The 27,955-nt window shown below is 37.5% G+C and overlaps 1 protein-coding gene across 3 annotated transcripts in view; it reads left to right on the top strand.

The window, feature by feature from the left end:
* Positions 1 to 27,955, top strand: part of Cntn5 (contactin 5) — a 1,203,203-nt gene that overhangs the window by 893,598 nt on the left and 281,650 nt on the right. For all 3 annotated transcript variants that reach the window (XM_045146290.1, XM_045146292.1, XM_045146289.1), the window contains one exon: positions 6,019 to 6,121. In XM_045146290.1, coding sequence (XP_045002225.1) covers positions 6,019 to 6,121 — 103 coding nt within the window. The remainder of the gene's footprint in view (positions 1 to 6,018; positions 6,122 to 27,955) is intronic.

The raw sequence follows: 27,955 nt of genomic DNA, 5'->3' as shown, positions 1-27,955 counted from the left end.
TTCATTTTACTTAATGAAGAGAATGGTGAGAAGCTGAGCCCTAAGTAGGACTGGATGCTATCTATATTTTCTTTTTTTTCTCCCCCATGTTAATTGATTCCATCTAGGTTGTGTTAATTTTCTTCAACATAAGAATGCTTCCTCCCATGGAGCAAATGTTTCAGTGGAATTCATACATCCAGGCTGTAAAGAAAAGATTTAAATTATTTTCTATCCATCACTGGAAAAAAAAAAAAGCCTTAGCTATCAAAGCATTCATTTATAGGCTTGAGTAAGTAGTACAATAAACTAATCTGACTGGCCAAGTATGAGTGAGGTGTCCACAATTCCATTCCTGTAACAAGGAACACTGAATACAGGGCTTCAACTCCAACTCACATAATTAAACAGCAAGTGCTGGAAAACTTAGCTGCTATTCTTGAAAGAATTGTTGTGAATGTGAGTGAAAGAGAGAAAAGTCAGTTGAAATATGTAACAATTTCCTTTTTCTAGAATAATCATTTAGAACCAAATACCCAATAAATCAGGAAAAGTCAGGCTCTAGTAGTTATGATAGCTAGTATGCACAGCCTTAGTACTTGTAGAAATCATTAATGTATGCAATATATTTTGTTCCCTCTCATGCACTCTAGTCTTCTGCACTCTAATTCTAAGAATGACAAGAAGCATGATAAATCTCCAAGACACAGGAGTCTAACTCTAAACTTTCTATTGTACATAAAATTAGTGAGAGAAATTATTAATAAGATAGTTCATGGGGCCAGAGAGATGGCTTAGCAGTTAAGATACTTGCCTGAAAAGCCAAAGGACCCAGGTTAAATTCCCCAGGACCCAGGTAAGCCAGATGCACAAGGTTCTGTATGTGTATGGAGTTTGTTTGCAGGAGCTGGAGGCCCTAACATACACGTTCTTTCTTAATTTGCTTTTCTTTCTCTCCCTCCATCTCTTTCTCTCTCTCAAATAAATAAATAAATAATGAAATAGTCTTTAAAAAATAGAGTTCATAGCACCACTTTCAAAGCCTCTTCATCTAGGCTTGAAGTTGGACTCTGTATTCTATAATCTTAATAAGTTATCTAGATATTTTAGATGTCATCAGCATTTTGTCCAGTGATATGCTTACAGAAAGACTCTTTAAATTGTATTCCACTTAGGGAAAAGCACCCTGGCTTTGCAAGTCATTGGAATAAATAAGAAAATCAACAACCATAAAGACACATAAGGAGAATAATAGACTCTCAACTGGTAGGCTGCCATTTATTAGGAACTCAAGTCATTTTGGGTCATCATAATGGCAAGTAATTCTAAAGTAGGTCAGCCAAATAAGTCAGGAGAGACAGGTGTGGGAAAAGACACAGGAGGGCATTTTGCACAGGCTCTTACATAATAACCAGGTGATTCAAAGATGCAAGAGCCACCTTGCCTGAAAAGATGAAACCAACACTTTTATTTTAAAACTGTTATCCCCCAAGACTATTTCTCATTCATTTCACCACATCAAACCCTGTCCAAAAAAAAAAAAAAAAGAAGTTGTGATTTAAGCTGCACATGAATTGAGATATCAAAAGTTGTGGCTGTAATAAACTGCATAGTGACAGTATGTCGATTATAGTTCTAATATAATTACTTCATGAAATGTAAAGCAAAACTTAATTACCATGTTTGATCAGTTGTTAAAGAGAAAAGCATATCTAAAATGCTTTCTCATTTGTACTTATTGCTCTCAGAGTAAAGTTAAAAATAACCAGTGTAGGCCTGGAGAGATGGCTTAGCAGTTAAGTGCTAGCCTGTGAAGCCTAAGGACCCTGGTTTGAGGCTTGATTCTCCAGGACCCACATTAGCCAGATGCACAAGTGGGCGCACACATCTGGAGTTCATTTGCAGTGACTAGAGGCCTTGGTGTGCCCATTCTCTCCCTCCCTCCCTCTCTCTCTCTCTCTCTCTCTCTCTCTCTCTCTCTCTCTGTCTCTCTCTCTCTGTCTCTCTGCCTCTTTGTCTCTCTCTCTGTCACTCTTAAAAAATAAAAACATAAAAATATAAAAAAAAAACAGTGTAATATCTTACAGTGTAGCTCAAACTAGGCAATGTAATGTAACGTTTCTCATTCAGCATTTTCTATTTTATTGTTTATTTTAATTGCTTTATTGGGATACAAATGTGTTTATATAAAATTAGCTTCTAGGGTAAATATGTCCCTTGAAAAAGAAATCACAGTAAATTACTGGAGTGCTGGAGGATGGGAGGACCTTTTCTCCTCTGATATCATTGAATATTTTGGTAGGAATCACTATGTAGAAATATTTTCTTAATTAAGACTGAGTTCCACTGCCTTTCTTCACTGTTCTGTGGCCTTCAGTAGCCATCAGCATTCACTGGGCCTCATACAAGTAGAAACTATAATTTTGATAAGAATCATAATAAATCAGTTGCTATAAAATTATCAGCCTAACAAGAATGAAAAAGGATAAGATCACGATGGGATTAGCATTTAGGATGAGTGAAAAACAGGCAAAAATGGCTTCACTTGAACAAAGGTATCTGTAGAACACGATGCTTGGAAGTCCTCATATGGAACATAAAACTAAAAATACATTAGTGATAAATTTGATATCAGTGGATACTGTCAACTGAGTTGAGAGTTATCACCAATCCACCAAATCCTTGTGCCCAGGATAGGTACAAATATGAGTGAGGTAGGACATAAAGAGATTTGAATCCTGTGACAGTAGGACTAAGGGAAGATGCCTGTAAAATAGGGAAAAAAAGATACTGAGAAAGAGATAGTTGTGCTTAAGCATCTGTTTTGAGTGATGGAATAGTACTAGCCATTCAAATGACTTGCTACTTATCAGGCTTTTGATATACAGTAAGCAATCAAGAGACTTAGCATTATAGATCTGATGTTATATTATTGGTAATTCCTTTCTGTCCCCTCAGTTTACAAATTAGAAACTGAAATTCAAAGGCCACTTCACTGTCAGGGATAGTACAGTCTAATCATTACCAGAGCCAAGACTAGAAGTCCTATTTCTGTGATGAGCACATCTTCAATATTTTATTTTCTTTAATTGCTGTGTAAAAGAGAAACCTAACAGAAAAATGCAAAGATTCTTCAATGAGCTTAAACACTTTCCATCTAAATTTGTCCACATTTCCCTTAAAGATTTACCTTAAATGTCACATAACAAGCAGACAAATGCAGAAAGGATGTTCTTCCCTTGCTTAAGCTAACTCTCAATTTGCCTTTTCAGGATACCTTACTCCACATCTTAGAAAATATATCTCATGTCTTCATTTGAAAGAGACAGAGAAACAGCATAGTTGTGCCAGGGATTCCTGTCACCTCAAAAAAACTCCAGATGTACACACTGCTTTGTGCATCTGGTGAGTACTGGAGAACCAAATCCAGGCAGTCAGATTCTGCAAGCAAGTGCCTTTAACTGCTGAGCCACCTCCTCATTCCTTACCTTCTTATTTTGTACCATTTATCTTAGACTGTCTGGGTTTCCTCCATCCTCTTCACATACACAAAATTACATACAGCCTAGACTGAAACAACCTTAAGGTCTGGAGGAATGATTTAGTCATTAAGGTGTTTGCCTGCAAAGCCAAAGGACCCAGGTTCAATTCCCCAGGACCCACGTTAGCCAGGTGCACAAAGTGGCACATACATCTGGAGTTCATTTGCAGGGGCTGGAGGCCCTGGCATGCCCATTCATTCCTTCTCTCTCTCTCTCTCTCTCTCTATCTATCTCCCTCTCCCTCTTTGTCTTTCCCCCTTTCTCTCTGTCAAATAACTAAATAAAAAATTTTAAATATATTTAAATTAACAACCTTAAATACACAGTCTATGCACAAAAATACCTGGGCTGGATCAGCAATGTTTTCTCATGTGCTTTATGCATTGGGAGCTGTGAAGAATTATGTTCAAGAGACAATTAACTTCAAGGCTTACCAATCTCCCCAGTCCTAGAATCCACTGTGCACAGCTGCTGCAATGACTTTCAGAAGTCAAAAGTGGTAAACAATGTCATGGCTACCACTGCCACCTCTACTTGGTGACACAGCGCTTCTCACCTATGAAAAACAAGTCTTGGATTCATCTTCTTATGTGGACTATGTAGTCAAACACTTCTGATTGCCTAGTATCTCAAATTTACTAATATTAAACTGTTTGTTTTTAATTTTTCTTGTGTGTGGTGGTGAGTAATAAACCCAGGGCCTGTGCATTATAGGCAAGAGCACTACCAATGACCTAAACTTAAATTCATCAGCATGTGTTGTTTCTATAGCTGTGCTGTTTCTTTCATTTATATAAACCTCCATTTTCCATCACAAGTAGCAAAGCTTAGTGATGTGACTGACAGTGCTCATGGCCTTCTACTTGTATTGTGGGACAAGGTCTATTAGTTCACTTATTTCTCCTCTTTGCAAATCTTCTGTATTTTCCTTGATTTAAACTGCTACAAATGAAATGTGTGTCATTTAAAATTAATTAACTGATTTAACCTGTCTCTGCTATAATTCTAGTATATACACTTGAATATGTCTCTTCCCTAATCAGAAAGCCAATGACTCCAAGTTGGTTACAGATTAAAGTTTGAAAGTTTTACTCTGATAATCAATGCTCTCTATTACTTGAACTTTCAAAGGGGAAAGTGTGGGGGCAGGGACAGGTATTACCATGGGATATTTTGTATAATTATGGAAAATGTTAATAAAAATTATGAAAATAAAAAATAAAGTTTTACTCTGACAATCAATGCTCTCTATTACTTGAACTCTGTTGACATTTCCAAATTTATCTTGTAATTATTTCCTTCATGAACCAGCATGTCAAAGGAAAATATTCCTGATGTTTTCCCATCTCTGTTTTTCTGTGAGGCATTTTTTTCAACTGTCTTGTTTTACATAATCAAAACTGTTCAAATCCTAACTGTTTTGTAAACACCCTAGTGTGTTCATTGATATACACCACTCATGGAACCCATAGATTCCTATCACTTTGATAAAAAGCTTTTCTCCCACAGATAAGGGTGTATTTACTCTTTAAATATATCTTTACTGAGGGCCTGGGGTGATGGCCCCATGCATAAGGCCAGCATTCAGCCCATGTTTGACACCTCGGCACTCTCACAAATGTCAGGTGGGTGTAGTAGACAGCCTGATGTCCCAGGGCTTGGGACGCAAATACAGTGTAGCCCAGGGCAAAGTGTCTATCCAGACTATTCAATCTGGTGAGTTCTAAATTCTGTAAAGAAGTCAACAAGTGCATGAACACATATATTCACTACAAACATGTTAGTATACATACATCACACACACATACATGTGCAAAAACAATCGTTACTCATCACTTGGGAGCACAGAATGTGGCTGATTAATATTTGTAACTTTCACAACTACTAGAAATATGCATTTTATATTATAAATATTAAAAATCCAAGTTAAATTAGTAAATAAATATTAATTTGCTTACTATTAATAAAGTTCTGATATCCTTTCCTTTAAAAACACAAAAATTTATCATGGGAAATATTCATAACTTTTAATTTACTTTGTATAGTAATCTGTAACTGAACAATCTGTATTGATTACATTTTCTTTTTTTTTTTTTTTCAGTTTTTTGAGGTAGGGTCTCACTCTAGCCCAGGCTGACCTGGAATTCACTGTGGTGTCTCAGGGTGGCCTCGAACTCATGGCAATCCTCCTACCTCTGCCTCCCAAGTGAAGGGATTAAAGGTGTGCGCCACTATGTCCGGCTTTGATTACATTTTCAATAATGATGACTTTACATGGTATTGAGCAAACACACATCATAACCCTATGGGAATACTCGAATTTCATCATGATGACTGACCATAAGTTTACTTTGTATTTAGATGGATCAGAAAATTTAGCAGTCATCAAAACACACATCAAAACCCAAACCACAGTGATTTTCTATATACTATCTCCAGGACTGAAAAGAAATTGTGCCATTCATTTTGTGCTTAAAGACTCTTCTTTATTTCCCAGGTGTGATGGGAGAATATGAGCCGAAAATTGAGGTCCATTTTCCTTTTACGGTTACAGCTGCTAAGGGAACAACTGTTAAGATGGAGTGCTTTGCACTTGGCAAGTAAGTGCATATTCTTCTATAATTAGACACAATTGTTTATTACAGAGTGGCCTACCTTTTTGGATCATTTATTTTGCTAGATTTTTCTTTTCCAGATGCTCCATGGTGTTCATAATGTTGTAAAAAGAATAATTGTGGCCAGGCGTGGTCGCGCACGCCTTTAATCCCAGCACTTGGGAGGCAGAGGTAGGAGGATTGCCATGAATTCGAGGCTACCCTGAGACTACATAGTTAATTGCAGATCAGCCTGGACCAGAGTGCGACCCAACCTCAAAAAACAAAACAAAACAAAAAACAATAAACAAAACAAAAAAGAACAATTGTGAGTTGTGAAAGTGACCAATTCTACTGATCACCTCCTCATTTAACATAAAAGATACCTATAGATTGTAGAAAAGATTTACATTTTTCTTGTCTGGAGTTTTCAGTATAAGCCTTAAATTTCAAGCAACAGTGATATACATGAAATGAAAATAAAAGAATAAAGCGGCATCTTTTCAAATGTATGATCTAAATTTATATATATATATATTTATATTAAATATATATACATATATATATATATATATGTATATATACATGAAACAGTAAGCAATTATAAGGGAAATAGGTACAGTGAGGCAGCTGGTTAGTATCTTCTGACATCACAGCATGAGAACACGAACTGTAAATATTACAACCTATAAAATTCACCAAATCAGAGAAGTGAATGAGACCTGGCTCACATCTGCTATGATGATTTTGTTTCTGAAATCCAAGACTATATAGTTGATTATCAATGATATTTACAATGTGGGTTTTGGGATCAAAGGCAATGGTAGAGTTTTGATCATATTATGATTTAATTGTGGTTTTATGCTTTAAAAAATGTTAAGAACTCAGGGTCTTTTTAATATTCAAGAATCATAATTTTCATAAATGCCTGTCAATCAGAGTTACTATTCACTAGCATTCAGTTGTGATATTCAAAATGCCACCACTTAACTATAAAGTATCTTGGAATTAAAACTTGCTACAGACGTGTGCCTATAATAATAGAGTTAGCCTTTAAAGAAAATATTAATAAATACAAGATACACAGGTAAAGGTGAAGGAATAAATATCGTCAATAATAAGTGTCTTAATTTGACAAGTGTGGGAAAATAACTCACCTGAGCATCAAGTCCAAATTGAAAGATTATAATAGATTAAAAGCAAAACAATAAGCTTCTGTGCATCCATCCCATGTTTAAAAAAATTATTCTCATAGTAGAAGTGAGTTTTGTTTTATTTTAAAAATTAAAATCCACCCCAGAGGTACTTGGGAAGGTATCTGAGAAAGGCATCTTAATCCAAATATATTAGTTTAATGCATAAGAGTGACTAACACCTTCAAACACTTGTGCAGTTTTTAGTCACTTGCCCATGTTTCAGCATCAGCCATGCCTGCAAGTGTCTCAAGTATGACTCTTAATTCAGATAAATGGAAAAATAATGTATTCTGACTCGATGCCAAAGATTTTAGTATATCCTCTAGTTAAATAATACTGAAATGTCAGAATTTTTACTAAAGCCAAAATCAAAGGGAGGTCATATTGTAAAAACAAATTAGAAAACTGGATTTATAGAGAAAAAACAAAATAGAATCATTCTCCAGGCAGAATTATTTAATAAGTTAGATGTGTTTTTTGGAAGTCTTGAAGTATATGTAGTAAATTGATGTTTAAAGTCTCTCTCCTTCTAGGTAAGATCCAAATCATTTATATTTTTTAATCTTTTATTTTCCCTCATCTTCCCCATGCTTTCCTAGTTTCTCTGCCTTCCCCCAACTAAATAATTGAAAAAGGAGGTTAAAACAGGCATACAGCCTCAGTCAAGAAGATCCTTGTTGTGCATCTGATGTTCTTTCTAATAAATGTGACAATGAGGGGAAGAGAAATATGTTAACTCACCAGCCATCCTCATGAAAATAAACATGATCATAACCAGGCAAGGTGGCACATGCCTTTAATCCCAGCACTCCAGAGGCAGAGGCAGGAGGATCACCAAGAGTTTTAGGCCTCCCTAAGACTCCATAGTAAATTCCAGGTCAGCCTGGAATAGAGTAAAACCCTACCTCAACAAAACAAAAAAATAAAAATAAAATAAATATTCAGGATCAAAGAAATAGCATAGTGTTCTTTCCTTCCAAGCATATTGTCATGTATAGATCATTCCTGAGTCTCAACATATCACAGCAGTGTCATATGACTATGTGAGCATTTGCTTGGTTCTCACTGCTACCTCGAGCTGTTCCCAGTCTCACAATTCACAGAGCTCTGTTTAACCTTTGTTCTAAGAACTTCAGTATTTTTTACTAGCTATTGATCAGGATCCTACTCACAGGCTACGTCTTCCTCTCAGTGTGTGTTCCTAGACTGCTTTAAGCAGAGGTTTCTCAGGAAGTGTTGTGATCAAACTCTGAAAGGAAGCAGACCTTGCTCTGCTCCATCACCCTGCCTTGTGCTTATTCTTTCCTCTACCAGGAACACTCCCCTAGCCTGGTACCTCCATGATGGCTCACAGTTAGCCCCTTTCCTAAAGTTGCCATCTAAGACTAACTCACACCGATCATTGCCTATCCAAAAACTTGTGTGTGTGTGTTTTCCTTCATGACATTTAATAGATTTAAAATAATTTATACATGGAAATGGGGTTTCTGACCTTACCTTTCTAACTGTTCTTACCTCACTTCACCACTCTTTTACTAACTGGTAAGAATACTCATCATGAAATTTATGCTTGTAATTAATGTTTAAGTGTACAATAATACAGTGTTGTTTACTAGAACATGATGTTGTCCACCATCTCTTAAACATAGTCATCTTCTGTACTCAAACATTTATTCTTTCCATTTAGCATAAGAATGGAGAAATCTTACCTTAATTTTGTACCCCAAATGAAGATAGTGTCTGAACAGAAAAAAAGTGATTTATCATGCTTAAAGGCTAAGGCTAGTGGGCAGAACAGAATACACTGTGTGTGTGTGTGTGTGTGTGTGTGTGTGTGTGTGTGTGTGTATATATATATATATATATATATATATATATGTATGTATGTATATATATGTCACAGACCATTTGTGTGTTGAATTGATAACTTCATAGTCAAACAACAAAAATATAAACACAAAATACTACTGTTTCTAATATTATATTTCCAAATACACTGGGGAAGTCTAGATTTCCTACTAGAAATCAATATTTTTATCATGTTATTAGGAACTAAATGCTTTCTAGATATACCTCCTGTCTCTAAAGAAAACAAAAGTTGTAATACCAGTAATGAATGTGTATGAAAAACCAAGGGATGGGGTATACACTGTTCACTTTGTAAAGACAAGTAGAATAGGTACCAAAAAGAGTTAATAACTGTGTGCAGGTCACAAGGCATCAGAGACAACGACGCTCCAGGCACCAGCCTTACTTCTGAGATTTGGCTCTATTTTCAGATCTGACATTCTGTCTTCTTCCATTTACATGTGTCACTATCACACCCTTTTGATTTGTGTCAAGCATTTCATCAATATCTGCTACACATCCTTACTGAGCTCTCCATACCCCACAGTCAGCCTTATTTCCTAGAGACATTATTGCCCATCATTATTATTTGGCTTGTAACTGAGACTAACTAACAGCAGACATTATTTCTTTGAACTTAATCTGGTTCATAACAAAAGCATGAACATTTAAAGGATCAAATCAGGAAATGTTTTTGTTAAAGAATAATACCGTGGCTGGAGAGATTGCTCAGTGTTTAAAGTGATTATCTACAAAGCCTAATGAGCTGGGTTCGATTCTCTAGTGCCCATGTAAAGCTAGATGCACAAAGTGGTACATGCATCTGGATTTTGTTTGCAGTGGCTGGAGGCCCTATTGCACCCAATTCCCTCTATCTCTCTTTGTCTCGCTTCCTCTCTCTCTCTCTCTCTCTCTCTCTCTCTCTCTCTCTCTCTCTCCTTGTTTTCTTAGAAAAATGGGAGAAAAATAAATTATTTTAGATAACGAATTTTTACTATCTTTGATATTACTGAAATTTACCAACCAAATTTGAAGTTAAGTAAAATATCATAAACTGTAAGTTGTCTTTTAAAGAATCCTCTAGTGAAATCTAAATTTAGCAAAAAATCAGATTGTTTCTCTACAGGCTGCTAGGGCAAAGCACTTCTAGAAATTGCTTTTAAAATAGAACTACACAATCTTGATCCCAGAACTTATAAAGTGACTGTGCCATACTCTATTTGGTAATGGTCAATTCTGTAAAATTCATTTCTCAGACAAATAGGGAGTTCTTAGGTATGATCCACAGGAAAGCAGAGGTGTATAATGCCTTGGGACGTGCAGCAAGGTGTAAAAAAATGGAGAGGTATTAATTACTTTGGAAAGAAAAGGCTGTTTTAAACATATGGAAGGTTATTATCAAGAGATTGCTCCCAAGCTGTTCTCCAGTTTCAACAAGGTAGAGAGGGAGTTAAACTCCAACAGCTTGGTATTAAACTAGAAGAATTAGATTGGGTGTAATGTGGAAGTTCTTGACAAAATGAGTTGTTACAGCGAAATAGGTTATCAGGAGAAGCCATAGAAGCCATTCCTCTATACTGCTGTGAGAATTTAATAATGCCCATTTATCTTATAATGATTTAGATGTAATGTTCACTAAATGGAGAAAAATGATCCAGGTCACATTTAGAAATGAAAACTTTAAATGGTGTTATTTGCTGGCTGTTCATCCACCCACACTTGGATGAAATGTGAGTGAAGAGTAGATGGATAGAGTCAGGCCAATTGAAGTAGCTGACTCTTGGCAAGTACATTTTTTACATGGAATTTTTACCTGGCAGGTGGCATATAAGACAGTAGAAATAAGCCTGTTGTCTTTAATTGATTAGATAGCCAGAGATCTTAATTAGGGAAGGAGGCATATCATTGACACGCTCCATGTCTGTTCTTCAATACTGACAAAACTGACTTGAAAGGCCTTGTATTATTACTCTGAGTTCTCTAGAGAAAACAGAACAGATAGAATGAATTATATTAAAAAGGGAATTTACAATTTCATTGTGTCATTTTTTTTTCTAACTGCTGAGTAGAATTACATCATGTAGATATACCACATCTTAGTTATCCATTCATCCAATGATGGGCATCTATGTAGGCCACTACTTCTCTGTGAACCTGATATGACAGGTTCATAGCACAATAGTTTAGGAGATAGACACTGAGGATACTCAACTCCTATCAAACCAGAGATCCAGAGGCTCCTAAGAGCCCATCACTGAAATAGACCTACAAAGATTTCAACATGGCTCAGGGAATTTTATGGAACAGAGGGTGGAAAGATTGTTAGAGCCACAAGTTGGGACATTACACGCAGAGATATTGCCTGTTCTCCATAACTGATGGCTACCCCCACAATGCACCACCCACAATCCCCATGGCAATAATGAAGAGGCTCCCTTTGGGAGGGAGCAGGGATGAGGGCAAGGATGGTACCAACAAGTGCTGTTTACATACTATGTCCGTAAGTAATAACTTAAAAAAAAAAACAAGGACAAAGTGAAATTATTAGATATTTTTACAGCAGTCCAGCAATAAGAGTTTGTAGGCCCAAGTGTCAATAAACCTGATAGATGATCAGTCCATGTGACTGGATTCCTCAACAGTCCCAATTCAGCACCGAAGGCCTGAAGTCTTCCTGGACAACTGCTATACTTCAGGCTGTGCTGTCTTTAATCCATGCTGGTTCTCAGTTAATTCTGGAAAGCAACAAGCATCACTGGCAGCCAGGTAGAAAGAAGATATTCTTTTCACCAGAGCTTTCTTAGATAAAGGCCCCCTCTGAAAGGGATTGCCCACTGTGTGGGAAGGACTTCCTCCTTCTGTTAATCCTGTCTGGAAGCAACCTCAGAGATCCACTCAAGAGTAATGCCTATGGATTCCTAAACAGATCAAATTGACAACAAAACTTATATCAACTCCTTGTTAACTTGACACCAAAGTATATCTCTTACATCATACTTAATTTGCAAATGAATACAGTAACAAGATCATAATTCTACCTAACATGATATAATTATCCCAAGTACAACCAAAAACATACAATGTTCCCACCAACACAAAGCAATGTCCCTTGAAGAATGCTTAGTCTCCAATATAACAACTTAAATATAAATTCTACAACAGTTAACTAGTGATATAAACTTAATTGATATTAATTACCTAGTAGAGAAGTAGAGAAAAATGAAAGCACCTTAATATCAATGGACATATGTGCAAACATTCTTAACAAAGTAGGACAGAAACATTCATGGCAATTACAGGCCTTGTTTTTGTAACTGATCACATCATGGTCTTAGTTGGTATTTGTAAGAACCTTCTTCTACTACCCATTCTGTATTTCCCCCATCTTCAGCAAGCACTGGATCTTGTTTTTTTTTTTTTTTTTTTTAACCGGGAAGGGTGACCCATACCTTAATTCTTGATGAATCTGGGCCATTATCACACTGCCTTTATTGGGTTGTTGCAGTTGTCCATTGGCTTTGTTAACAAGGCATGGTAAAACCAAGAGGTGCCCTAAAGGATCTCTTGTACTCCAGACATACTCTTCCTTATATCCATTATGGAGGAGCAGTCCAATCTCCTTCTGGTAATCTGGATAAGTCACCCCTGCTAACACTGTAAGTCCTTTCTTAACCTATTCACTCAAGGGCATCAGGAGCCCAAAGTGGTCAGGGGGAAGTCTTAGCTTCCTGTTCAATAGAATGTTTTACTGTACCACCTGGCAAAAGCATGCCCCACTCTGGAACCAAGACTTCTGGGCCAGCACAGAGTAAGGTTGTGGGAATAGGAAGCAAAAAATTGGCTAATGGGTCAATTGGGGTGATGGTAAGCAGTATCATTCCCATTTCCACCCACCCTTATATTCCTGGACCCATGAATCTGGGCTATAGGAGAAGCAGTACCATATATAGGACACTGATTCAGAGTGTATACTGCCTCTTAAGGACACTGCCCCAAGCCTCCAAGCTATTGCCATCTACTTGGCACTGTGAATACTTCCTTAAAGGACATTCTACCATTTTCTCAAGCCAGCCATTTCAGGGAGGTGGGACACATGGTAAGAACAGTGAATTCCATGATCATGAATCTACTGCCACACTTCCTTGGCTGTGAAGTGTGTTCCTTTGTCAGAAGCTATGCTCTTGTGGAATACTATGATAGAGGATAAGGTGTTCTGTAAGCCCATGTATAGGAGCTTTGACAGAAGAACTACATGCAGAAAAAGTAAATCCATACCCAGAATAAATGTCTATTTCCAGTAAGAATAGAATGCTGCCTATCCATGATGGAAGTGGTCCAATGTACTCAACCTGCCACCAAGTTGCAAGCTGGTCAGTCTGAGGAATGCTCCAATATTTGGACCTCAGAGCTGGTCTCTTTTGCTGACAGATTTGGCACTCAGCAGCAGCTGTAGCCAGGTCAGCTTAAGTTTTTTTAAATTCCATGTTGTTGGGCCCATGCATAACCTACATGCTACCATGGCAACTTCATTCATGGGCACATTGGCGTTATCCACAGAATGTGTCAGCTTATATACTTGATTATTAAAGTCATCCTCTGATGAGGTCACCTTCCAATAAGCATTAACATGGGACACAAGTATCTTTATATCCTTTGCCCATTCTGAGAAGTCAATCCACAAACACATTCCCCAACTGTTCTTCTCACCAATTTCCCAATTGTACTCCTTTAAAGTCATAAACCATTCAGTGGACCACTGTCTATAGCCCATGAATCAGTTAATAACCACCCATCTGACCATTTTTCCTTCCAAACAAAATGCAAAACCATACACTGCCTGAAGTTCTACACATTATGAAGACTCCCCTCACAGTCCTTCTGAAATGTCCCAGAAAGGCTATAATTCTGTGGCTGTCCACTTCTGGAAGGTTCCTGTATAATCCACTGAACCATCTTTACACCATTCCCTAGTCCTCTTCTTCTCATTTAATTGATCATAAGGCACACCCCAGGATGCATGCTTGGGGACAGAAGGCATTGTAACGAGAGTCACAACTACAGGCATTTGGGCAACTTGCTCATATAACTTTCTTGTTCCTTCATGGCCTGCTCAAGGCTTCTTGTGTATATAACTCTTCCACTTGATGATGAACTGCTGCTGTGCATGTCCAACATTATGGCCTGGTGGATCAGATTACACTCAGCTCATAGTGAGCCACTCAGATCGTAGTAACTTGATGCCCATTGTAAAGCATTCAATTTCTACTAAGGCCCAACAGCAGCCCAAGAGCTGTCTCTAAATAGGAGAATAATTGTATGCCCTTTGATTCACCTATAGGGGCCTGCCAAATGTCCCAAACAGCATCCCTGTTTGCCACTGAAACCACAAGTACCATCTAATCTTCTGTATCATATGGCCCAAGTGGCAGAGCAGCCTGCACAACAACCTAGACCTATTGAAGAGCCTTTTCTTGTCCTGGGACCTACTAGAAATTAGTAGCTTTTCAAGTGACTTGGTATATGGGACAAAGTAACACACCCACGTGAGGAATGTGCTGTCTCCACAATACAAATAGGCCCACTAGTGGGCCACTAGTGGTAGTAGGGGTCAGATGCAACAATTTATCTTTCACCATAGACAGGGTATGCCTGCATTCCCCACACCACTAAATCCAAGAAATTTCACTGGGGTGTAAAAATTCTTGAAGTTTGGATGGATTTATTTCCCATCACCTGATGCACAGATGCTGTACCAGCAACTCTAGAGTGGTTGCCACCTCCTGCTCATTTGATCCAATCAGGATAATGTCATCCATACAATGGATCAATCTGAAACCTTGTGGAAGGGACAGGCAATCAAGTTCCCTGCTCATGTAGCTATAACATAGGGATATAGAGTTAATATAACCTTAACATAAAACAGTAATCATGTACTACTGATCTTACCAGATGATGGCAAATTTCTTCAGCTGGTCATTATGGACTGATATGGAGAAGAAAGCATTTACAAGCTCAATAGCTGTGTACCAAGTACCAGGAGATGTGTTAATCTGCTCAAGGAAAGAAACCACATCTGGTACACCAGCTGCAATTAGTTACCACTTAAGTTTCTCATGATCTACTTTCATTATACAGGATTCCTCTGTCTTCTGAACAGGCCAAATAGGAAAGCTAAAGGGAGACATGGTGGGAACCACTATCCTTGAATCCTACAAGTCCTTGATAGTGGCATTAATTTCTACAATCCCTCCTAGATGAAATACTGTTTTTGGTGCTTTATTTTCCTCAGTAATGGGGCTAGTGGGAAGCCAATAGCTTCCATTTGGCCTTTCCAAACATTATAGACTTTACTCAACATGTCAGGTAATCAATGTGGTGGTTTTTCCAACTCCTCAGTATAGCTATCCCAATTATGCATTCTGGGACTGGTGAAATAACCATGAGATGAATTAGGGGACCCTCAGGACCCACTGTCAGTCTAACATTTGCCAAACTCCATAGATCACCTGACCTCCATAAGCACCTACTTTAACTGGAGGGTCATAGTGCTATTTGGGGTCTTCTGGAATTAATGGCAATTCAGAACCAGTGTACTATAGGCTCCAAAATTCCTTATTATTTCCTTTTCTCCAGTGTACAGTTACTCTTGCAAAAGACTATAGGCCCCTCTGAGAAAAGATAAGACTAAGCTTAATATTGAAACTTTTGGGGGATGTGGGAGGGTTCTTCCTCAAGGGCACCTGGTCACCCCTTCATTCAAGGTGTCTCCAGATCTATAAAATGGTTCCAGACTGGAAATTTGTTAAGAGGCTATGGTAGTTTGAATATATAACCCTCAATATACTCAGTATTTTGTTAGCTTGTACTTTGTATCTGTAGCCACATGGCTGGAGGAGGTGTCACTGGGAAGATCTTAAGATGTGGTGGTGGGTTTGAAATTCCAATCAAAATATATGCAAAGTGTCTTGTTCCACCTGAACTTCATGAAGTATGCTTTGTGGCTTTTGGCTTGTGGTTTCTCTCTCTCTGTTTGGCCTTTATTCTCCCATTTTTCCCTGGATCTGTAAGTGTTCAATAACTATGCCTTCCTCCATAACTGTGTCTGGTCTGTAAGTTGATTTCAGTGAATCTGAAGCTGTCTGCCATAGAAATTGGTACCAGAATGTGGGGTGACAGGAATCTGACCATGTGGATTTTGGTGTTTTGGAAGGCTTGTTTTGGAGAAACAAGCAGAGACTTAGTGCTTGCAACTGAAGATGCCTTCTGAAGTGGTAAACCAAACACTATGGACTATTCTGATGAGAGTTTGAGAATGCTAGGTGTGGACAGGATTGAACTTGGAGGCTTGGCTTATGAGGTTTCTAAGGGGAAGGAAAGACTACAGAGGACTTTTTTGGAACTAGTCTATTAGCATAAGGACTGGCTGTGTTCTGCTGCTGAGTCCCAGAGAGTTTGATGAAGGTTAAATTTGTAATGGACTGATGTGCTTGGCTAAAGATATTGGACTGAAAGATTTAATATTCTAAGTTGGAACACCTCAAGCAAGTAAATTTGCAGGCACTGAAACTGGTTTTAGGTTGCAGAAGCTGCTATTGTGAAACACATTAGCAATCTTAAGGAAGATGGCTAAACTTCTCTACATTAAAACAATGGAGAATATGCCTAAGGAAGTAGTATGATAGAAATGCAAACTCTTTTGGAAAGTGTTGACTGGAGAAAGAACCTGCTTTTCAAGGTTATGATTTATTTTGCGACTGAATTAAGAATTTGGCTGTGTCCTGCACACCTGGCATTGTTTTTAGAAGAATGAAAAAATGCATGTGATAGGCCAAGAAGTGTGCACATGGTTCCAGAAGCCACTGCTGAGACACAGCATGAGGCAAAGCATGATAACACTGATAGGCTGACAAAGCCATTTGAAGATGGACCGTGGTTTGCATTGGATATACCAGGACTGTGCAAGGGATACCATGAAGGCTGGTAGCTAAAGTTGGAAGTCTTCCTGTCTACTCTGCCCAGCTGGAGGCGTAGAATTGGAAAATCAGGACATTGTCAATCTCTGGTTATACTGGACTTGAACTACAGAAGTTTGATGATTGGTTGATGGTGGTTGAGTTTGCATTGTACTATTCTCTCTTTGTTATTCCTTAAATCAGTTGAATATGTTTATTCTGTGCCTTTATATGTCAAAAGTATATAACTTGTTTGATTATATAGGACTCATAGGTAAGAGATAATTTTAAATCTCAGGAGACGTGGGACTTTGGAACTATCTTAATTTGGTCAAGACTGTGAGGACCTTTGAAAATGGACTGAATACAACTTACAATGTGTGATGGTTTTGAATTTATTGGGGCTAGGGGAAGAATGTGTTAGTTTGAATAGATGCTTCCCCAATATATTCAGTGTTTATTAGTTTGTAATTTGGATTTGCAGACACCTGGATGGAGGAAGTGTCACTGGGGTGATCTTAAGGTGTGGTGGTAGGTTCTAAATTCCAATCTAAAGATCTGCAAAGTGCCTAGTTCCACATGGACTTCCTGAAGTGTGTTTTGTGACCTTTAGCTTGTGGCTTCTCTCTCTCTGCTTTGCTCCTCTTGTGAATTATGGACCTTCCCCCAGATATGTAAGCTTCAATAAATATCCTTTCCTCGATCAATGTGCCTGGTCTGAAGTTCATCTCAGTGAACCTGAAGTTGACTACTACAGAGGCCTTGATTTCTGTTGCTATAATTCAAAGTGGACTTTTGTTCCTTTGCTCTAGAACTTTTCTGTTAATACAGATCAAACAGAAACTTAGTAGGTTTCTTTCTTATAATTAGAGATCAAGGACTATAGAAGTTTCCTATGGATCCTAGTAAATATTTCATGTCTGTTGTTCTTTTCAAGTGAGGTAGAGAAATCAGAGTTGAAAGTTACTACTATGTATGCCTAGTATTTAACTGTTAGCCACACAAGTTGTCAGCTACTAATAAAGGGCTAAAAAATGCCCTTTAAAATAAGGAGAATTTGTAGTTCCAGAAAGCAGATCCTATTTACAGATTACAGGAGAAAAAAAGAGTTAAAAATATTTTTAAAATTATATTGCCAATTTAGTGTGTACCCATAATACAACAACTCAGGAGTCAGAAACAGAATTAGTACTTTAAGGCCAATGTAAGCTACACAGTAAGAACCATATCTCCAAAATGATCACATGAATTGAAACATTCTCTGAGAAATATCCTTCTAGAAACAGATGCCTGAGAATTGGTTCAAATGGAACTTAATGATCTGCCAGTTTGAAAAATCTCAAACTTTTGAAAAAAAACTCACACTATTTCCTTTCACTGTTCTGAACAGAATGCTTTGCTCAGCTGACACAGGCATCTTAAAGCCAAAGTACAAGAAACAAATGAGAAATATGCATTTCGTTTCTCCTGGCCTTGCTGTCTCCTTATAGTGCTCTCTTTGGGAACCACCAAAATATAGCTAGCAAAGTCTTAGCTCAGACATGCAGCCTAGGACAGAAGAATAGAACTGGCAGGTGATAACTTAAAAAAAATGGCATAATTTCTACCTTATATTTTTAGTCTTCTTTAATTAGTCCCAGCTCTTCTCATACCATAGCCACATAGGATGTTCCACATCAGTGGTCCTGTAACAGTGTTCCCTTAACCTACAAAACCATCACAAGTCCACTCCAACATCAAGGCTTAAGTCAAGTGTCATTTCCCCTATTAAACCCTCCATGTTTTGCTTGAGATCAGTCTCTCACCTTCAGAGCTTATATATGGCCACACATATTTCACCATGTAGCTGCCCCACTGGGACAGCTGTCGGTATCTGTCTTCTTTATTGTGCTGAGTTTTGGGATTTCTGGAGTGTTGTTTTATGCAGTAGGTACTGAATATGTTTCCTGTATTGAATTCAGGTGTTAGAAATATGGTCGATCTTTCATAGCAGGACAAGGTAATTGCCTTTGGTTTGGTCAAACAAATGCCTTCAGATGCTGTTCACATGTCTTGGCCCCAAAAGCTATCCTTAGACAATTTGCATTAGCAGCAGTTTCCTGGCAGGTTTGATCTCACGATATGTAACCTTTTACAGTCCCCAGAAAGATCACTAGATATGTCAAATCACCACCAACATCAAAGAAGTACAATGTGGCCAGTGATGCTTAAATGACCCCACACACAAGGGCAAGCTTGTGATTACTGTGCAATAAAAGAGTCACATACTATAATACAACACAGGTTTATCTCCTACTGCAAACCTGCAGGCTAATAGTATTAGGTAACAGTGTTACAGGCAGAATTTTGTAACTTTACATGTTCCTTATCTTGTTTGTGCAGCCATTAACATGCAATCAGAGCAGCTGTGCTCGAAAGGCCTTGAACCAGTTACTATAATAATTATGTGAATGACCTTTCCAAGCTCATCTGAAATCTGGTGGTGAGGTGGGGGAAGAACACATTCAATTTCCTGCCCTTTTAACTTCCTGCTTATCTCTCTGAGATAGCATTTACAAAACATCTTTTTATACTCCATCAAATGCCTATTAGAGAACCAGGATGCTGAACAAATTTTTTCTTTTTATACATTTATTGCAAATAAAAGGCACCAGTTATCAATTCATAGAGTCATTTTTACTGAATTTATGTTTTCCTTTTCTTCACTGAACTGTCTCAAATGGCTGCCCTTGTGCTGCACTGTACTGTGAGGATGACACATGTCCCTCTGAGGCAGCCCTCAGCAAGCATTTGGCAAATGCTCTTGAAGGAATCTGCTCTTTAGTTACAGAATGATGATTTATTAATACTGTTTATTTGAAACTTATAGTTACTAAAAAATGTAGGAATTAAAAATGAATTGGAGTTGTTTGGTACTTGCCTATCAATCTAAAATCAAATTACCTAACCATTAGATTGACAGAAGATCTGGGGACAGGAGTCATTTACTGGGTCTAGGAATCAATAATGTTTAGATATCACAGGGAAGTAGTACTTTATGGATGGTAAAGTATAGGCTTCCTTAATATTGCATAAATCAAGGATGTATTATCATTCATGTGGTACCTTAAGGTGATAAGCACTGGAAGAGCGTTAGTGATTATAGAATCCTTACTCTGGTGTCAACTACATATGGGAAACTGAAACTATTTAAGGTTTGGCTAGACAAAGGAATTCTCAGACTGTAATTTGAAGTTCCTTCACTTGTGATTCTTTACATTTTTGGCATTCTTTGAGAATGCCAGTCACAAAGGCTGCATTTATTTGCTTTTGTATTAGAAGTGGCATATATTTCTAAGGTTATAAGAGCAGTGCATTATTCAAAGGTAGGTTCATAACTAGATACATTATATTTTTAAGTTTTCCAGGGCTGATGTAGAACTAGTTAAAATGCCTCAGGAGGAAAACTATATACATGTGCAAAGCCAAACAAGTAGACAGCAATAGAGGCACAAATAGGTCTCCTAATTCTAAAACTAGGGCTCCTCAATTTACATTAGTATTTTTCAGTCACTAAAAGTTATTCTCAATCTAACATAGTGTTTCATTCATTTCCATGTTACTGAGATGAACATATAAACCAAACACAGCTTATGGGAGAAAGGGCTCATTTGAAGCCCATAGATCCAGGGGAAGTTCCACAATGGCTGAAGTGTCCGGCCCCTTTCATAGATCAAAGGAGAGTGATACCACCAAATAGCCAGCTCCAAAAGCAATCACAAATAGACAGAAAACTAATAGGGGCCCAAACAGACCTTAGACCTCTCTGCATATCTTTAGGCTGGAAATTAGATCTGCCCCCAAACACATCTCAGGGATGAATCCCAGGATCTGCCCACAGTAGCACCTCTTCCAGCCAGACAGCTGGAAATCAATGATACAAGCTTTAGTCAAACATCTTATTCTATTGGGGGAAATACATTCAAACTACCACACATAGCAAAGACGTTTCTGGATATATATAAATACCTTGATAATTATTAGAAATTCTAGTATGCAAAGTCTTCTAAGGCATGAATCAATGGGTAATTCCAAAATGACTAAGATTTTTACTTAAGTTACTTGTACACTGGATTTATTTTTACTCAGTAACCCTGAAGTTTCCATAAAATTACTTCCTTCTTCAATGTGGACTGAAGACCCAAAACTGTTTAAATGTTGGCATTTATACAGAGGATATAATGTTGCTATGTGGGTATGACTGTGCATGTATGTGTGAGAGTAACTGTTTAACTCCTCAGATAAAATACATCTCCAGACAGATTATAAGGTATAAATTCAGTATAAGGTATCAATTCAGTAATTTCATCCTGATTTTCCTTTCTTTAGGTTGAAATGTCAGAGCAACATCTACCTCTGTGACTTGTCACTGTTGTTATTGCTAGCAACACACTTCAGAACAGATTGCAGACCAGATGTTTACAACAATGATTCTTTTCAAACTAAAACATAACTCCAGCTAATGGACAATAGATATAAAGATGGCATTCACCATGGATGAAAGTCTATGGTCATTTCATAGTATGCAAGGCAAATGATAAATACTGTTAATTCTTAGTCCATACATTTATTTACTTTGTGGCATAAAATCAATTGACATTACATTTAGAATGTCTTATTTATGGTCACTTTCTCCAAAAAAGATATATTTTGAAATCAGGACACTTGTTTTATACATCCCTATAGAGAAATGTAGCCTTTCAACATTCCTAAAGAACACACTTTAGCATTTGCTACATTGTAGGAAGAACATTTTCCTGCCTCCACTTGGTGTAATGCCATTTCATTGCCCATTGAGATGAAACATAGATACTATACACTACTTCCACATTTCTCTTAACATACACACTGTATGTTATATGAATATGCATCAATCTTAATTGGCAGTGATTTCTTCCTTAGGGATTTTAATAATAACTGTGGATTTTATAATCACAGGAAACTTGGAACAGATAGTTCAGAATAATTAAGGCTGGAGTAGTATCATGTCAACCTGAACCTGAGTGATAGCATGTCCTCAATTTATGTAATATAATTTGTGAAATCTGAGTTTACAAACAAACATCTCTCTGCCACTAGAAAGCTATTTTAATACATTTTTTTGGTTTGTTTTTTGAGGTAGGGTCTCACTCTAGCCCAGACTGACCTGGAATTTACTATGTAGTCTCAGGGTGGTCTTGAACTCACAGCTATTCTCCTACCTCTGCTTCCCAAGTGCTGGGATTAAAGGCATGCACCACCATGGCTAGCCCTAAAAATTTTTAATCTCACAAAATCCACAAATTTGAACTGGAGAGATGGATTATAGATTAAAGAACTTGCCTGTAAAGTCAAAGCACCCAGGTTCAATTTCCCAGGACCCAAGTAAGCCAGATGAACAAGGTGGCACATGGGTCTGGAGATGGTTTGTAGTGGCTGGAGCCTCTGGTATTCCCATTCTCTGTCCCTCTTTCTCTCTCAAATAAATAAATGAAAATATTTTTAAAATCCACAAAAGTTACTGAAGTACCTATAGTTTAGTTGCCTCTAACCATGCAATCTGTAAGAGTCCATGCACTGTAAGAGTCCTCATGTTAGAAGAGGTGATTGAAACATACAGGAAGCTAGTTAAGAAGAATTCTTCTGCCAGGGCCTTTGTTGGAATCTTGTGTCTCTGGGTTTTAGTCATTGCATGTAGTAAAATCATAGGAAATAGTATAAATATAAAGAATAATACTCAGGAAATTATGGGTAACTATTATTGATTGTGTATTTTGCTGTAGAATTAAAATAGAATAATAACAAAAGATAGAACTTTCCAGGGACATAACTGCAGACTTCAAGTTGAAACAAGTAAATTGACCACATTTCTAACGTATTAACTTAGGCTACTTTTTAAAAGGCATATTGACCTATAGTTTAGACACAACAAAACGGTTAAAATATGTTTAATCATATGCATTGTTGCCAGTATGAACATAGCCAGCTCTTATAAAATTTCTGTATGTATAATTCCTCCCCACTTAACATCCATGCATCCTGTCCCTAAGCAAATTCTGATGAGATCTATTGCTATATTACTAGAATAATTCAATATGCCCTTTTAAACTTTATACTTATGTAGGATTTTTCAGTCCAGTGAGGGATGAGATCTCCATTAAGATAAAGGCGATCCCAGAACCATGGACTCCAGCTTTTAAGACCTTGTCCAAGTTAACAAAGAACTGAAAATACAGACACAGAGAAGGGTAATTCATGACTTATTAAACTTATTTTAGGTAAAGTTAGGGTCCACAGGGACAGCTAGCAGGAAAGCCCAATACAGAAACAGTCCTCCCATTCTCTCTGAAGGGTGAAGGAAGATGGAGAAAATTCTCCCTCACATAGAAAAATCTCCAGGGAAGACACCTCTGAAGAAGGGGCTTTCAGACACATGGAAAGCAAAGCAGGAGAGCCCAAGCCAAAAATGTCCTTTGCAGAGAAGACTAAGAAGGAGTAAGGAGTTAGAGCTTAAAGAGAGATAACAAAATTTGCATAGCAGGAAAGTACCCAAAAGCAAAACAGGAAAGTTACTGGGAAAACAAAAAGAAAAAAAAAAAAGAGTCTCTCCCAGCCTGGGAAGGGTGAATGAAGAGAAGCCGAGGAGATCCCAAGAACTTACCAAAGGAGCCAAGAAGTGAGGGGCCTGAGGCAAGAAGAAAGTCAAGAGAGTTTGACATATGTAGTATAAGAGATTTATACATCACACTTCCAATTAGGATGAGCCTCATCATCAGACTTTTGGTGTGCAAGGGAGAAACCTGATTGGTTGGTAGACTCAAGACACTGATGCAGGAAGGGCCAGCCCACAGGTGTGCTATGCTCAGGGAAACTTGAAAATGGAAGCACAGTGGAGGAGTGGTTGCTTGCAGTCATCTTGAAAGAGACTGGGGTAACACACAGAGCAGGCAAGGAGGTATCTATGTTCTCCTTGGGCCTATGTCCTTGGATGACTGACTATACAAAACCTTCCTTGCTCTTATTCTTTACCAATATTTTTTTTTTCATTTTGCTGATTATTTTTTTGGGTTGATAACAGTTGTTGGATGCGTCAGTAGTTATTCCTTTGTAACTCTCAGTTGTTATTTTATTTTATGGTTATAATGCGTGCTATAGAGATTCATTCACCTGATGAGAGAAATTTAGTCAATTCCATTTTTAGCTGTTGGCATAAAGCTACTATGCATGTTCATTTACAAGTGTTTGTATATACATAATATTCATTTTTTTTTCATTTTTTCCTGTGTGACCACCTGAGTAAAATGGCTAAATCATATAATGAACAATGAAACTGTTTTTCAAAATGATTTTAATATTCCATGGTCCTACCAACAGCAGTGCTGGAGATCAATTTCATGGTATAAGTATATTGAGTTTGGTAAGAGAACATCCAAATATCTTTCAAAATAGCTATGCTCTTTCACATTCTCCTTTGCAATTAATGAGGCTTCCTGATGTTAGACATCCTCCCAGATTTTGGTGAGCTGAATCAAGCCTTTTTGTTTTGTTTTGTTTTGGTTTGGTTTTTCGAGGTAGGGTCTCACTCTAGCCCAAGCTGCCCTAGAATTCATTATGTAATCTCAGGGTGGCCTGGAACTCATGGTGATCCACCTACCTCTGCCTCCCAAGTGGTGGGATTAAAGGCTTGTGCCACCATGCCCGGCAAGCCATGTTTTTTTAATAAATTTTTATTTATTTATTTATTTGAGAGCATCAGACACAGAGAGAAAGACAGATAGAGGGAGAGAAAGAGAATGGGCATGCCAGGGCTTCCAGCCTCTGCAAATGAACTCCAAATGTGTGCGCCCCCTTGTGCATCTGGATAATGTGGGACCTGGGGAACCGAGCCTCGAAACAGGGTCCTTAGGCTTCACAGGCAAGCGCTTAACCACTAAGCCATCTCTCCAGCCCCATTTTTTTTTTTTTTTTTAATGAGGTGGCGGGGGAGATAATTGGCCTACTGCAATTGAACTCCAGATGCATGCGCCACCTTGTGCATATGTGTGACCTTGCATACTTGCATCACCTTGTCTATCTGGCTTACATGGAATCTGGAGAATCTTAACTGCTAAGCCATCTCTCCAACCTGGATTTAGCTGTTTTATTAGGCTTGTAACGGCACCTCATTATTTCAGTCTGAATTTCCTTCACAATACAGGTGGAGTGTCTTTTCAGAGGACTATTTAACCTGGTATACCTTTCTTGCATCTTTTGGCCCAAGTTTTAAACAGTTGCTTTCTCCTTGCTGAATCTTACAAATGGTAAATTTTGTGGTCAAATGCTCTACCACTGAGCTATACCCCCTAGCATAGTATATTTTGAATAGCAGATAATTATCAGAAATGTCTTTTACACATATTTCCCCCTGTCTTTGGCTTGTATTTGTATTCTGTTTATAGTGTTATCGAGCATAAATTTATCAATGTTTTGTGATTCTGGGCATTACATCAATGGCCTATGGCATGCTTGGTAAGAGTTCTACAACTGAGCTAATACCAAGCCCAAGGTTTTTATTTTAGTGAAGTACAGAATATTTTTTCATAGGTTCTTCCTCTAGTATTAAATGTTATTACCTCTAAATTACCTCTACCAAATACAAGGTCATACAGATTGCCTAACATAAACTGAATTTTTCATCTCTAAAATTCTAATGTGAATTTAAATTATCTGTTTGATATTCTCACTATGGTGGTTTGGGTGCAAAACATGACAGCACAGATTCAATTTCCCAGTATTCACATAGAGCCAGATACACAAAGTGACACATGTGTCTGGAGTTTGTTTGCAGTGGCAGAAGGTCCTAATGTGCTCATTCTCTCTTTCTTTCTGTCTCTCTCTCTCTCCCTCTCCCTCTATGTCTGTCTACTTGAAAATCAATAATAAAAATATTTTTAAAAGAAACTGGTGCATATATTGAGTAGTATGATAAAACAGCATAACTTGCACCAATATATGATGAGCATTAGAATTTTGTTACAGTAGTGAGAGCAAGTGACATAGTTTTTGGTTAATGTTAAAATATATTTTAATCAATAATGGTAATTGTGAAGAGAAAGGTATTATATACTTTTGCAAATTCAATTAGCAAGGAAAGTACATTGAGTTACTTCAGATTTCTTGTTAGCAAACAATGTGCTGTGAAATCCTTACTGTGAATCTTATCATGGGGATAAGCCTAATCCAGGGGATTTGCTGTGATTATGTATTTATCAAGGTAATAGCTTGATGAACAGTAAGAAATGATGCTGTAAACATTTGCTGCATCAACATTGCTACATGAAAGGAGTACTTGGGTGTGAATATGTCCTATACACTTATGATGCTGGTCACTTGTCTCTGAATATTGCTTTTAACCATGCAACTGAGCCTTATTGTGAGCCATACTGAGGAAGAAGAGATGAAAAAGACCTTTTTATCTAAATGAGAAGTGTTTTTTTTTTAATATATGATGCCTATTTAGCCATTTGTTATTAAAGAGGTTTAATCAATATAAAAGAATGTAATTTATTTCTCACATTAATCTGTCATTATGAAAACCCAATAAGTGAGTAATTCTGTGAGTTTCCAGGTTCAGTTCTATCATTTTGATAGGAGAATATAGTTCTTAATATCTTACCCAAACTTTTGTTTTAATGCCTACGTTATTGGAATATTTTCAAAGGCTGTACACATTAAAAAATTATCTGGGCCATTAGAACAATGCTAAAAATTAAATAAGAAATTAATATAGATAATGGATATTCACAAATTTGTGATCTTTACATAAAATGGATTATTTTCCTATATAATATTCAGTGTACATCTATTTTTTTCTGCAAATTTATAAATTTTCTAAGGTAATAACTTGCAATGAACATAGGCAAGCAGACTTTGTCATGTTCTAATCTATAAACATCAAATTTGACAGGCGTGCTAGGAAACAAAGGTAGATTTTCTGGATGCACTCAGAAATTTAGTAGTAGGAGGGGGATAAAACTGAACAAAATTTGAGAGATTGATTAAACACATCCTTCTGCTCAGATTTGTATTCATATGTAGAATCACATTGAATCCAAAGTCGTAAAGTGGGAACAGTGAATGCCCATGACATCCAAGCTGCACCTTTCACTGCGTTGTCTGTAGCCAAGCACCCTTCTGTCTTGAGCCAAACTTCTACTCTCTAATTCTTCACTGTAGTTCTTCCTAGTATTCACCTACCCTTTATGAGGTAGAGCAGAGGTTTATGTTTCAGTTTCCCTCTCCTGAATCTTTAACTCCCTAATGACAATTTTATTAATTCATTATGTGCATGTCTGTCTTCAAGCTTCTTAGCACAATGAAGAGGGAAGAGAGCTCAACAGCATGGTCCCACCGGCTATGTATGTTCCCAGCCTTATATAGACCAGCATGCCAACCAATATGTGTCTCTCATTTGCTTATTCCAGCCCTTCCCTCCAATTTCTTCTCTTTTCTGAGAATAGAGATTTTAATATTTGTTTATTTAAGAAATAGAAAGAAGTAGAGAGAGAAAGAAAGAGAGAGAGAGAGAGAGAGAGAGAGAGAATGAATGGTCACACCAGAGCCTATAGTCACTGCAAATGAACTCCAGATGCATGTGCTACCCTGTGCATTTGGCTTACAAGGATAGTAGGTATCAAAACTGGGTCCCTAGGCTTCACAGGCAAGTGCCTTAACCACTAAGTAATCTTTCCAGCACTCTAATTCTGAAGGAATGGCAAAATGTCAAATTTGACTTTCTGAGAGAATTAAAAAAAAAAAAGACAAATATATGCTTCATTTCCTGGCTT

The sequence above is a fragment of the Jaculus jaculus genome, chromosome 3 (assembly GCF_020740685.1).
Source record: "Jaculus jaculus isolate mJacJac1 chromosome 3, mJacJac1.mat.Y.cur, whole genome shotgun sequence".
Taxonomy (NCBI): Eukaryota; Metazoa; Chordata; class Mammalia; order Rodentia; family Dipodidae; genus Jaculus; species Jaculus jaculus.
Note: the sequence above shows the minus strand (reverse complement) of the source record. Positions and strands in the feature narration are given on the sequence as shown.